Below are 12871 nucleotides of genomic sequence, written 5' to 3' on the forward strand. Positions count from 1 at the left end.
CAAGCCAAAACCGTGACACACACAGAAAGGTGCGACGCAACCGAGCAACGTTACAGTGGTAGTGGTGTAAAGCATAAAAGTGCATAAAATTCTTATTTCGCACGAGCGCGCATAAAATCTGGTTGCCAACAGTAACGTAAACAGTAAACATTATGCTATTTGATGCTGGAGCATAACAAGCAGAAACATCTTTCCGAAAAATGAGCTCATCTCCGGGCACTTCCGCCACGACACCCACCAAACAGGTGAATAGTTGGATGGATGAAGTTCTACGAACTTCGAGCAATGGTTCGGGCAAGTAAGAGGGTCAAATTGAGGCGAATTCAATGGGACAAACTAATAACGGTATTTTTATTTCACCTTTCACCTAGGAAAAATTACTCCAATCTGCTGGAAATGTACGTATTAAATGTTGAATTTTGAGGGGTAAAAATGTTCATTGGTTGATATTATTTTCAAGGGAACGTTTCGCGAGCGCCCTGGACACCGTAGAAGATCCCGACATCCCGATGCTACCCGATGCCGATGAACTACAGGAAAGCCTCTTTTACAACGAATCGCCCAATTTACCCTCGTAAGCTTTTTAGTTAATTGTTTCGTTAATCAGTGTGGTTAATCATTTTAATTACGCCATTGGTGATTTTTTTACTGAAGCCTGACTTACCCTATAGGGTTGGTAACATTTTATGACTTCAGTTAGAGGACACAGAAATCGTTCATGAGTTTTTAAGTTAAATATGTTGATTTATTTAAAATATTTTATAAAAAAGATTGTTGACTTAAAGTTTTGCAGCAAACCGAGAAAAGGGCAGATGAGCAGTTTGACAACTAACGTGGATTTATACATATTTTTTTGTAATTGTCTGCTAAAAACTTTGTAGAATATTGTTACACTCTATAAAATAACCCTGCAATTTTTTAAATGAAACTTAAAAATGTAATGTTTTGCTCTGAATAAAAATTGACCCTTCTGGGTTATTGCAGATTCGAAAAGTAGCCTACATTACAATTCCCATAAAATGACATGTGCCATTATTTTAACAAAAAAATGCCTATTTTTTGAAACTATTGTTGTATTTTTTCGGAATTCTGAGTACGCCATCAAATTGTGCGTCCAATTATTGCATATAAGTCCTTTTGACACCAAATTTCCATATCATCACCAATTCAGGCTGCAAATTATTGAAAAACACGTTTATTATCGAATGTCCCAAAACGCCCCTATGTCTCGAGATATCGAAAAATGTAGAGTGCATTCAGGGAGAACCCAGATCAGGGACAAAAAATAACCCTGAAGACAAAATTTGACGCAAATCGAAGAGGGGTCGGGCCAACTTTTTCCGATTTCGTGTGTGTTGGCGGAGAATTGGAGAAATGAATAGAGTTAAGCCATTGATCCAGAGTAAAATTTGTAAACTGACTCTTATCAGAAAGCATAGCATTACGGGTCTATCTTTTACAATTTGATTGCTGCCAGGTACGAACAAAATATCTAAGAATGAAAGTTTCCTCACTGTACTTCAAGGCTACGCCTATACAGTCCCGGCGGGGATATGGGAGGGAAGTTTTTTCTTGGTGGCAAACCACGTAGCCCAGTGGTAACGCTTCCGCCTCTTAAACTCTGGTGTGAATAGTATCAATAATAAAAAATGTAACACTTTTCCAGGGTAACAACTTACAAGCAGCTAAGTTCGGACATTTTCCCCAACGGTAAATCAACGCTTGGAAATTTGGACGAAATCGATATTTCGGTGCTGACGGAATGCTTGGAGAACGAGGACGACATCGAGGAACCGGACGAGCCCTGGGTATGGGACCAATTGTTCACCCAACTGTCAATCAAAATAAGCACCGAAGCGAAGGCAAACGTGGTGGAATTCAAAAACTAAGCTGTGATTCACTTAAAAATACATTTCTATCACGAAGTTTATTCAGTTATTCAGATTACTTCTATCGATGATGTACAGTGTGTCCTCCTCCAGCTTTTGCAGACTCTGCGGTAGAAGCATGTTATCCTCGGCGTACGGCAGAATATCACAAATCAGAGATGACTCAACGTTCAGAATGTACTCACAGGGCCGGGGCTCGAGTAAATACAGCGCGATGGCGTTCGAGCTAATCGAACTTTCCGTACACTTGAGCTTCACCTCGACCTGCCTCGGCTGATTTGTTTTGTCACAAACTTCGCCACCACCGTAGAAGTTGCTCAGCTGGTTTTCATTTTTGCGCGTATTTTTGCTGGACGGATTCTTCTCGAGCCATTCCAAGTGTTTCTCCTTGCTGAAGTAGCCCAAAAAAATTGAATTGTCCTCGTGGAACTGACGGACGTGCTTTCCAAAGCAAAGCTCAAACTTCCACCAACCGGAACCCTAGCAAACGAGAATAGATTTAGAACACCTTTTTTCCAACAAACTCAAAATAAAATAAAAACCTACTCCCGTCAAGCAGTAAGTACCGTCCAAAAATTCCAGCAGTGGCTTCAATTCTCGCGATTTGCGGATCTTCTTGGTAAGCGAATCCATCGGGGTAGTTGGCTCGTCTCCGATTTCGCTTTCGACCAAACCTTTCCTTTGCGTGCTTTCGATTATGGGCTCGTTCGGAAACAGCAGCTGAGGACCTTCCTGGAAAGCGGAATAAACATCAGACAACTAAATTTTATACGGGATTTAAAAGTACTGTACACACACACAACAAACATAAATATATAAAACATGAAATAATAACAACAAACCTCGTTGAAATTAATAACAGCAATAGCTTCTTTAATGCTTTTATGCACATCCTACAGTAAAAGAGGGAAGTAAACTAGATAAAGCCAAGAAAACCAAAGCTACAAACTAAAACTACTGATTTTTTTAAATAGTAAAACAAGCCAAGAATCGGAAAGTTAAGCAAAGCTAAGCGTTTCATACCGTCAACTTTTGGTACTTGATTTTCATGCTCTCAATCTCCATCATAAGCAGATTTTTGGGCTTTTTGGGGGCATTATCCACTGTAAAAATGATAAAAATTTCACTCTTCAAATTTCAACTTTGAAACATTCCTAAAAACATACCCGGCACGCACGTGATTTTGTTCTCCTCGGTGTGCTCCTTGTACTTTGGGTGGGCGCACAGCATTGGCGTCAGAATGATGATCTCGTAGTTGCAGGTCGAGGTTTCCTTGAGCGAGTACACCTCGTTCTTGCCGTGGAGGTAGCACACGTACAGCACTTTGGTCATCCTTGGCTCGCCGTTCAAGTCGCAAACTGTAATATGGGAAAACGAATTGCAATTACAGTTCACAAAAGCGGCTCAGGTTGATTGTCTTACCCGTGCCAGAATCCATTTCCAATTCCAGATACGGCAAGTTGAGTCCGTCAATCTTCTTGTACTTGAGCTTGTCGGATGCGTCCGAGTCCTTTTCGAATCGGGCCTTCAGGTTGGCCGTCTTCTGCTTGTCCCACTTGCCGAGGTAGTATTCCTGCAGCTTGCTAGTCTTTTCGTGCCGTTCTTCGTGGTACTGTTTGATGTATTTACCGTGGCACACCTCGTACGTCCAGTAGCTCTCGATCCGGTACGAACAGGTCGCATGATTGAACAGGGGCATGAGCAAATCCAGCGGACTCGGACCATTGTATTGCCATGCCGAGGCAGGATCCAGCACCGGTGCAATCGAGGGAATCGTGCACCGATACTTTTCCTTGTTCGAGGTCGTCACGGTAATTTCTTCATCTCCAATGTTTGTGCCCTACAAGTGACACGATAGAAATCACAAAAATAAACTCAAAAACTAAAACTCAAAACTCACCAAAAGTTCGTCTTTTCCCTGCCAGGCCAAATTGAACAGAACCGTATCGTCGAACCCTTTGGCATCGTGACCACTAACGAGCTGCGACCAGGTGGTCGCCACCAGAAGAAGCACCACTGGCCACGCACATTTCATTGTGATGTCGCTTTGTAATTTTGTAACAAATGCAAAGTTTTACTTCAAATTGTTATAAAACAACATTTCACTGCTCGGTCGTGGACAAAATCGATTGGTTGTCTGACAGAGCGAGGAGGTGTGCGTTGTCAGTCACTGACAGTTGAGTCTCGTACTGTACGGTTGAATAAATCCTAGTGTGATGAATATAAATCTAGATGTTTATAGGACCTTTAAAGAAACTCTAGAAATGTCAAAAAATCTAGCGGTATACTTCAATGTCCGTTATGCAATTTTATGAGGAATTTTCTCAACTTTTCGGAAATAAATATTTTTAGGTATGATAATCATGGGCACTATTTGAAAAACCCGAAAGACTAAAATTTTCAGTTAAATTTAAATTTAGAGGCTATATCTTGAAAACGGTGCACTTTATCGAAAAAATTGTAATGTAATTTTCTTTAGCAAATTTGATTTTACATTAAAAACTGAAATAAATATAAATTTCAACTGAAATTTATTTTTTTACAAAAAACATGTATTGTGGGATTTTTTAAAGTTATTTAAAAATTAACATAGGTACTGTATCAAATGCTCCGGTTTATTTTATGAATTGTTGTTGTGAAAGTTGTGTATAAAAAATTAAAATAATCAAAATCATTAAAGTAAATTATTTTCTTAACCAGCCGAAAATAAGTATGTTAAATATAGGAAATTTTCTGATATTGAAAAATATAATTCCCGTTTCAAGCTTGAGCATGATTTTTGCTGGACATTAATGTAACTTTAATAGAAATAATTACATTTGGGTGGATACCATATGAAGAGAAAAATAGAAATTCTTGTTGGCATTTAATTTATTTGACAGAATTTCAGGCGTCTTTGAAAAATTAAATTTTTTTCAAAAATCGATACACAATATTTATGATGTTTTTATTTAACTCATATGATGACATTTCCAGTAGCTAAACATCAGAATTTTTTTTGTGAAATTCTAATTACATGTTAAAAATTAGAAAAAAAAAATTTAGACTGTAACATTTTTTTAAGAATCCTTAAAAAACTAACAATTGTGTCAGTATACAACTAGATCAGAGAAAAAAAAATATCTAAGGCACCGATTTTTGAATATTTGTATAGCATATTTTGCCAACATTTATGTAGATTTGTATAGAAGAACCAATGATGCAAAATGGCTTTTTGGTCAAAGTGAAAGTGGTCAATATTTTTTCAGGCAGCAAACAAATCGAAGAAGTCGTCAATTTATATGAGCTACGCTGTGATATCCATTTTCAGCTTTCCAGCAAGGTTCCTGATTTTCAGTTCAAAGATCAGGAATCCCTCACTCATCGCCTAGCGAATCATTCGCGAGTGAACACCACTTGCTAGCTGCCAGCGTCTTGGTTCAAGGTGGAAATTACTTTCAAATATTTCTTTAATGTTGCATAACATTTATGATAACATTTATTTTAAGCAGTTTAATAAATGATCAAAACAAAGCGGATCGCACACTATTTCGACTAAGCTTTGAGCGACATAACGCAATCGGTCTCTTTGAACCATTCGCTGTATTACCCGAGCGAGAGCGAGAACAAAGAGAGAGTGCACGACTCAACCCCCGGTGGTTGGTCACTTTTTCGTTTGACACTTTTTTAGTTTGTACCCCGTTGGTTGGTCAAAGTCAAACTAAAAAGTGGCGAACTGTCACTTTTTACACGGCGCTCACGCACACTTTCAAAACAAACGTTTAGTTGTGTGAACTCCGTGTAAAAGGGGTGTCAAACTTAAACGTGACCCCGTTCGTTTGAAAACAGTTGGTGTCAAACCATCGGGGTTTGAGTGTATTCAGTAGTGATCGGTGTGGTAGTGGCAAACGGTAGGAAACGGTCAGAGCCTTGGTCAGATCAGGTTTTCGTCGCGTACGATTTGTGATCGCAATTGATTTTTTTTTAATTTTAGGCTTGATCTTATTTTTTTTAATAATAGAGCGTAAAATTTAACCTATTGTATTCGGAATGTTTTTTTTTAGCTGGCGCCTACCTAAGCGAAACTTTACTGTTTATGTGACGTTGTCATAATTGAATTGAAGTAAAGAAATCAAAACACTAAGGAGTGCGTTCACAGTTGCGGCCTGCTGAAAGTTATGAGTTATTTTAAGTTAAAAAGGTAGTTTTTAAAGGCAATGTAAATTTAACTGAACATTGTATTACATTGTTCTTTTGATACTAATGATTGTACTTATTTTGTTATTTACTCATTGAAAATTAAAATTTGGACCCCCTTGGCTAGGGCACGAGACCGACGAACGTGCTCCAGAATCATTGACATTGCCGTACAGCATTAGCGAATGCCACCAGTGAATGCCGAATATACTCAAAATATGGAATGTTGTACCTTAATTAAGACTTTAAATTTAGTGAATGAAACGCGGTCCATGTAAAGTTACCAGATATGCTAGTAAAAAGTGCACGTTGTGTAAAATTTGGTGTTTATGTAATAAGTGGAACAGTAAAGTGCAGTTGCGTTATCCAACAAGGATGAAATAATTGTTGCGTGGGAATCATTGCTTTCAGTAAAATGTTTGTGATTAGATCTATTTATGTTCGTTTCTTGAGTATCGTTATACTTGCCTTCTTGGGGGTCACTCTTATGATACAGAGTCTTCCAATAACCACAGGTTTGAGGCTTAACTGATGGTTATTGGTTGTGTGCCTCAAAACTGTTTTTGGTTTTATTTGCAGACACTTGCAAGTGTGAGGATCGAGACATTCAGCACGAAAAGTTTCACAGCAGCTTCCGGGAGGTCACGAGCGATAAGCCAAAGTTGGCCATTCTGGTTCCGTTTAGGGATCGCTTCGACGAGTTGCTGCGCTTTGTTCCGCACATTTCGGCGTTCCTGGACAAACAACAGGTTCCGTTTCACATCTTTGTCCTCAACCAGCACGACCGGTTTCGGTTCAACAGGGCATCCCTGATAAATGCCGGTTTTCTGCAGGTGAAGGACCAATTCGACTACATAGGTAAGAGGAGCTGATTGAAAGATTTCGGCAAATTATAAAATTGCGAGTTTAATTTTAGGAATGCACGATGTGGACTTGCTTCCACTGAATGATAATTTAAAGTACGAGTACCCGGGCGAAGGTCCTCTCCACATTTCCGGTCCAGAGTTTCATCCCAAGTACCATTACGCGACATTCATCGGTGGCATTTTGCTGCTAAAGGTCGAGCACTATCAGCAGCTCAACGGAATGTCCAACCGGTACTGGGGCTGGGGTCTTGAGGATGACGAATTTTACGTACGAATAAAGGAAGCGGGTCTGGAAGTGTTTCGACCACGGAACATTACAACCGGCCCCGAGAACACTTTCCTGTCGGTGACAACACGACGTCCAAAGTCAGTTCAAGAAATAACCTCTAATTTAACCCCCTTTCAGACACATTCACGATCGCCTGCACCGGAGACGGGACACGACAAAGTGCTACAACCAGCGTGAAGTCACGAGAAGGCGAGACCGCGAAACCGGCCTGAACACAATCCGGTACACGATCGTAGACCGGAAGGAACTTACAGTGGACACCGTGCCAGTGACTGTGTTAAACATAGACTTAGAGTGCAATAAAACGCAAACTCCTTGGTGTGAATGTGATATGAAGACGGACAGCAAAAAGAAGGTCTGATTTGCACCACTTTGCCATAGGATTGTTCTTCAAAACACGATAGTCCAATAAATCTCGTTTCAAACTAATCAAGAGTTTTATTTAGCAAACTCGCCTGGCGCTACCATAAACTTTTTTGTGTTTGTTTGACTTAATTGATAGAAAGCGATAATCTTTTCAGTAAGTAACAATTATAAATTGTTCAGATTAAAAAATAACAACACTTGAGCAAACTTAATTAAATCGTTGTAATAAATAGGATAAAAATAAATCAAAAAACAGTGCTAAAACTAAGAGATTAACTGAAGAAATTTTAGTTAAATATTCTCAATAAAGTTGTTCTACCAATGTTACAGCTGCGGAAATTACACTGGAACCGCCGAAAGTTTCAACTTTTTGGGGACAACCTGGTTTTATAGAGAAAGGGATAGACATTCAGTTAGATTGATTGAAACTGAAACATTTCATAGAAATAGAAGTAAGAAATCTACTAGAAAAAGGCGTGCATTTCGATAGATGGGCATGCATTTTGGACAGGGTTCAACGAAAGCAAATTACCCTCACAAGCTAAAATGTGGTTGCGCCCTAAACGACGTACTCCCGATCACTTATAACCTTGATGCCGTGCTCTGTGAAAACAAACTTGATCATATCGTCGTAGCTTTTCGCTGGGCTGACCCTTCCCGTGGATTCTTCCTTCGAAGCGGGACTAGCTGCCGGAGCCGCGTCGGAACAGACTTCCGACGCCGGCTTTGTGACTGTTGGTGTGCTGGTGCGATTGTTTTGTGCAAGCGATTTCTTTTCCACCTCTTCACCCACCTTTTCGTCTGCTGTGCGATATGAAACCGTATCGATCGCGGAATCGGGCGTAACGGATGCTGCTGTCGTTGCCTTTGTGGTGATAATCTGAACTGCTCCGCCCGGAGCAGACAAAAATCCGCGCATGTTTTTGGCCGAATTCTTGGCATCGTTTTCGGTGCCACAGCAAAAAACACGGTTCAATGCGTTGCGCGGAAAATCCGTTTCATCCATGGATTCGGAGTTGAGCGTGTTCAGCTGGTTTTGACACTCAATGTAATCTTCGTTATCATTTACAGGTGAAACTGGTGAAATACTCATAACTTCCACGCCAGTATTTGGGGTTAAATTGAACTTACTGTAGTGATCAAGGCACAGACATGTGAAAATGAGATGTTAAATTGAATGGGGTAGTTGTTTCACATCTCATTCCTTGGCAAGACCAGATGAAATTGAAATCTGTGGCGTTAGAAAAAAAAATACTTACGTTGCACTCGAGCCGTACAGGAGGTGCTTCTTGATGTACTCTGTAACATAGTCGTCCAGTAAATATTTTACCGACAGTCCTCTGCCCAGCAAACGACGAACAAGGGTCGAGCTCACATCATTTGTCACCCAGTTTGTCACAATAGTTATGTTTCGCTGAAAGACATCAAGTATTACTAATCATCCGAACTAGCTAACCCGTACCACGCCTTCCTTACTCTGTATCTGCTGAGCAAATCCGAGTTGAATATAAACTGCTCAGGGTTGGATCCGGCTCGCGAGATCACCACCAAACCGTGCTGACCGATGATGGCTTCGATGTCTTCGTCCTTCCACAAACCTGGCGTCGCAAACGACTCCAAAAGGTCAGCCCCGCACAGCAGCTTCAGCTGGACGTGGCCGGTCATTTTGTTCAATCCCTCTGGCAACCAGGAAGGAATCTGCTGGTCATTGATGCTGTTGGAATCCTTCAGCACCGAGTTGATGCAGTTCTAAAAAAAGCAAACTCAAAATAAAACTCGCAACTTTCCTCTTCCCCCCTATCTTTTACCTGATGATACTGAAGCGTCAGCCTGGTTCTGGTCCACTCTTCCTGCTGCGTTTCCCAGTCGGAGAGCCGGACCCAGTCCGAGGACTGCAGGCCAATTTTAATCATGGTGCACCGGTGGCTAGCGGACACCAACCCCTTCTTGCCGTACGAGTCATGCACCGGGGAAACAATGCCACCGACAACCTCTGCCGTTCCCATCTGGTTAAAATGGTCCCGAGCGATTTCTGGAAGCAAACGATTCTGGTAAGTTGAAGCAATTTTAGAGACATTTTCAGCGATTTTGGTTACCAAACATCCGGAAATGCATCGGGGTGCACGGATTGAACGACCCGCATGCAATTAGCATAATTTTTGTCGGCGCCGTCATCCTCATCTGGGTGGCTTACTGTTGAATACTGGAATTCACAGGAATCGGGAGATTTTACTTGAAAAATACCAACTTTGCTACATCAATATTTGAAAATTTTGTTTTGAATCATCCTTTTCATGCATGACGTCCTTGACAAGCAGGGTTGCCAAATCGTCTACGAGTTTGTGCGAAGTATGTAAGAAACATTTGTATGGTTCACTTCGTGTCAGGCTTATATGAAAGCTCACCGAATTAAATCAGAAACAAAAGTGTTTGAAAGCGTATAACACCAACACTAAGCACGAGAGCGAGAAACAGGGGGTGAGCTTTTTGGTATAACAGTTTTTTGTGTGCATAATTAAAGGCGTTTCCGTTCAGTGCGTTGCGCTATAATCAAACAACCCTCTGAGAAATGCAACGCCCTGATTAGTCTGATAGTTGGATAAAATCTGGCTGCGACGGCCGATCGGGACGTTATATTTCTCAGTGGAAATAACTTAAGGGAAATAAAACCTTTCTCATCACATTTTTATTATCGGTGGTTTATGCAACAAGTTGCAAAAAGAAGATTTTTCAGCACGAGTCGTACATTTATCCAACGAGATTTACCGAATTAAATAAATACGACGGGTGCTGAAGAAATCAAATTTTGCCACGTGTTAACCATTTTTTTTACGGTTCCAAAAACCGCTTTTCGAATTTTATTATATATGTCAAACATTCATGTGTAAAGTAAATTCACCGTTCGAAACATAAAAATATAGAAAAATTTTACTTTTCGGTACTCTCGGTACTTTCGGTCTCTCTCTCTCTTCTCTCTGTCGCACTCATTCACTACAGTGCTGAGAATTTCAGAGCTGAAAAGTTTTCCATTCATTTTCAGTAGATGAAAGGAGCCGTTTCGTCGCTTGAGAATGACAAGAAAAGTATGTAGTTTCACGACGGAATTGCAAATAAATATTTTTTGAGTTGTTTCACAATTTCAAAGGTGAATTTTTGATTTGTCTTTGAGCTAGTTCTATCAGTTTCAATTATTGTTATTTTTATTCAAACTTATAAATTTCAAAGAGCCGCAATATCTTTTCGAAAGTTTAGTGTTCAGTCGTTCAAACCGCACAAATAATATTATAATGTCGGCCTGTGTGGATCAATCGGACCGCGCACTGGACTCACAATCCAGAGGTCACCGGGCAGACGCAAAAATTCTAAGTGTTAATATAGGTATTCGGTGCCCTCTCCCCGTGCCATACCTTCACACTTAGGAGACCCGGGAGGCGGAGTCTTGTCGCAAAAAGAACGATACACGCCTGTGAATCCGTTGACGAAACCGCAAGGTTTAAGAGGGCCACATTATAAGGTGTTACGTCGATTCCGTTTTTATATTATAATACCAGTTCACCACACTAACTTTATGGGAAATTCATTCGCAGTTCGAGGTGCACGTTTGTGGAATAATTTGCCGTATAGTTTAAAATCTATAACTTCATTTAGTGAATTCAAGCGTAGGTGTAAAGACCATTTAAAAAAATCAATATGAGTTTTGTTTTGGTTTTTGATTAAGCAATGCCTTGTTTTTAATAACTACATACACAGCTTATAATCAGTCTTAAATTTATTACTGAATTCTATTCAAACAAGTAATTTGTCGTATCAACCAAATTTTTTTTTGAATTTATTTCGTTATTGTTTTTAATTTAGTTGTTAGTTTTTAGTTTTACTGAAACATAAGGTCCTTATCATTTAAGTCAATGTGTACAAAAAAGGTTGTACCTTCGGTATATTTTTTAAAAATGAAATACAAATACAAAATACTAATTTATTTAAGGAAATTGGGCATTTCTCTGAAAATATTGAACCAAAACTGATACTTTTTTATGGAATTTGTTCCGAAAACTGTTCTCTACAATGTGATTGAATCTAAAATGTTTTTAAATGTTATGGTGTAATGTGGCAGAGGATTAAAAAAATATTTTTCGGAACCTATTGGGTAATGAACAGCTTATTAATTAAATAATCCATGTTTTGCTTTGTTTATTGCTCAAATTCTTATGGGCAATGTGTTGCTATTTATTCATAATAAATTGTACAAAGAAAAGATTTATTTTCGGTCGTATCGGGGTTTCCAGCTTGGATTCTGGGGTAATTTCAAAGAAAGCTAGAAATCTGGTAAATTTGGCTCGAATTGTTTTAGTGGAGGTCAAATATAGCTAGTTAGAGTTCTCAAAATATATTCATAAGAAATTTGAGTGATATCAACATGAGTGCACCGATTTTCTGTGACTTTTTTGAAGAAATATCCCATAAAATCTAAAAATAATCTTCAAAAAACAAAAAGGTTGATCTAGACCCCCCGACGAAATATTTCGGTGGACCCCGCAAATGTTCAGACATTCCGAATTTTTTTATCATTAAGGTCTCGATAAAATACACCGTGCTATCTAAGTATTGACGGAACATTTTTTTTTTAAACAACACTTGAATTTAATAACAATCCTAAATATGCTTTCAATGCTAAAAAAATGCATTTCAGATTGTTTCGTGTTGATTAGAGATCGCAGTAAGCCGCGCGCGCGAACGGTTGGAGGAAAAATCGCAGCACGATTTTTGACGGTTCGAAATGCTTCTAGAGAATTTAAAAGTTGTCGTTTTTCAATTAGTTTGCTAAAGGTCACATTTTCTTGTGATAAGATTTTGTATAGTTTTCAAAACAGGCCATAAGTGCAACTTCTTTGTTAGAACCACCGAACCATGGGGAAATATTGGTTGGGAGCGGACATACTCAGTGCAAAAGTGAAAGTGTTCACGTCAAACGATCGGCCTGTCTCCTGAGAAGAACCTGGAATCTGACGATCGGGATACCACCTCGCGGCGTCTTTTGAAGATTTGAGCTTTATGTTAAAGATTTGCTGTTTCTTGGTGAGAGATTTCCATCATAAGTTGTTAAATTATTATATTCCCCTATATTATGATATTATTAAATAACCCTTCTATCCCTTCCCCATTATCCCTTTCCCAATTTCCATTTTCCCCAACTTCAATTGCCCAATTCCAACTCCCTCCTAAAAATATAATTATTTGCCAATTTACACTTACACACCACACCTAACTGACTCGGAGCGTTTGGTACG

General features: G+C 39.4%; 4 protein-coding genes across 9 annotated transcripts; 2 read left to right on the forward strand and 2 right to left on the reverse strand.

Annotated features, from left to right (window-relative positions):
• Nucleotides 1-162: 162 nt before the first annotated feature.
• Nucleotides 163-1930, forward strand: LOC120429072 (intraflagellar transport protein 43 homolog A). Its single transcript, XM_039594219.1, has 4 exons — nucleotides 163-298; nucleotides 372-398; nucleotides 461-574; nucleotides 1667-1930. Exons 1-4 carry the CDS (start codon nucleotides 201-203, stop codon nucleotides 1887-1889), a joined length of 462 nt encoding a protein of 153 aa, XP_039450153.1. The 5' UTR covers nucleotides 163-200; the 3' UTR covers nucleotides 1890-1930.
• LOC120429070 (endoplasmic reticulum lectin 1) lies at nucleotides 1897-4046 on the reverse strand. Of its 2 annotated transcripts, XM_039594215.2 has the most exons (7): nucleotides 3790-4046; nucleotides 3312-3729; nucleotides 3056-3247; nucleotides 2913-2992; nucleotides 2732-2782; nucleotides 2436-2621; nucleotides 1897-2369 (listed from the first exon to the last, which is right to left on the reverse strand). In XM_039594215.2, the coding sequence occupies exons 1-7, from the start codon at nucleotides 3922-3924 to the stop codon at nucleotides 1932-1934; spliced, it is 1500 nt and encodes a 499-aa protein (XP_039450149.1). In that variant the 5' UTR covers nucleotides 3925-4046; the 3' UTR covers nucleotides 1897-1931. The 2 variants fall into 2 exon arrangements, with proteins under 2 accessions (XP_039450149.1, XP_039450151.1); XM_039594217.2 differs by lacking the exon at nucleotides 2732-2782.
• Nucleotides 4047-6048: 2002 nt separating this feature from the next.
• LOC120429069 (beta-1,4-galactosyltransferase 7) lies at nucleotides 6049-7649 on the forward strand. The gene is made up of 4 exons (XM_039594214.2): nucleotides 6049-6580; nucleotides 6645-6923; nucleotides 6982-7273; nucleotides 7338-7649. Exons 1-4 carry the CDS (start codon nucleotides 6481-6483, stop codon nucleotides 7579-7581), a joined length of 915 nt encoding a protein of 304 aa, XP_039450148.1. The 5' UTR covers nucleotides 6049-6480; the 3' UTR covers nucleotides 7582-7649.
• LOC120429067 (nicotinamide/nicotinic acid mononucleotide adenylyltransferase 1) lies at nucleotides 7639-9903 on the reverse strand. 5 transcript variants are annotated; one of them, XM_039594212.2, is made up of 6 exons: nucleotides 9683-9903; nucleotides 9395-9618; nucleotides 9063-9335; nucleotides 8846-9000; nucleotides 8380-8716; nucleotides 7639-7967 (listed from the first exon to the last, which is right to left on the reverse strand). In XM_039594212.2, exons 1-6 carry the CDS (start codon nucleotides 9765-9767, stop codon nucleotides 7926-7928), a joined length of 1116 nt encoding a protein of 371 aa, XP_039450146.1. In that variant the 5' UTR covers nucleotides 9768-9903; the 3' UTR covers nucleotides 7639-7925. The 5 variants fall into 5 exon arrangements, with proteins under 5 accessions (XP_039450146.1, XP_039450145.1, XP_039450144.1 ...); XM_039594211.2 differs by having other exon boundaries at nucleotides 8125-8716; XM_039594210.2 differs by having other exon boundaries at nucleotides 8119-8716.
• Between the last annotated feature and the right edge of the window lie 2968 nt (nucleotides 9904-12871).

This window comes from Culex pipiens, chromosome 2, assembly GCF_016801865.2.
Source record: "Culex pipiens pallens isolate TS chromosome 2, TS_CPP_V2, whole genome shotgun sequence".
Taxonomy (NCBI): domain Eukaryota; kingdom Metazoa; phylum Arthropoda; class Insecta; order Diptera; family Culicidae; genus Culex; species Culex pipiens.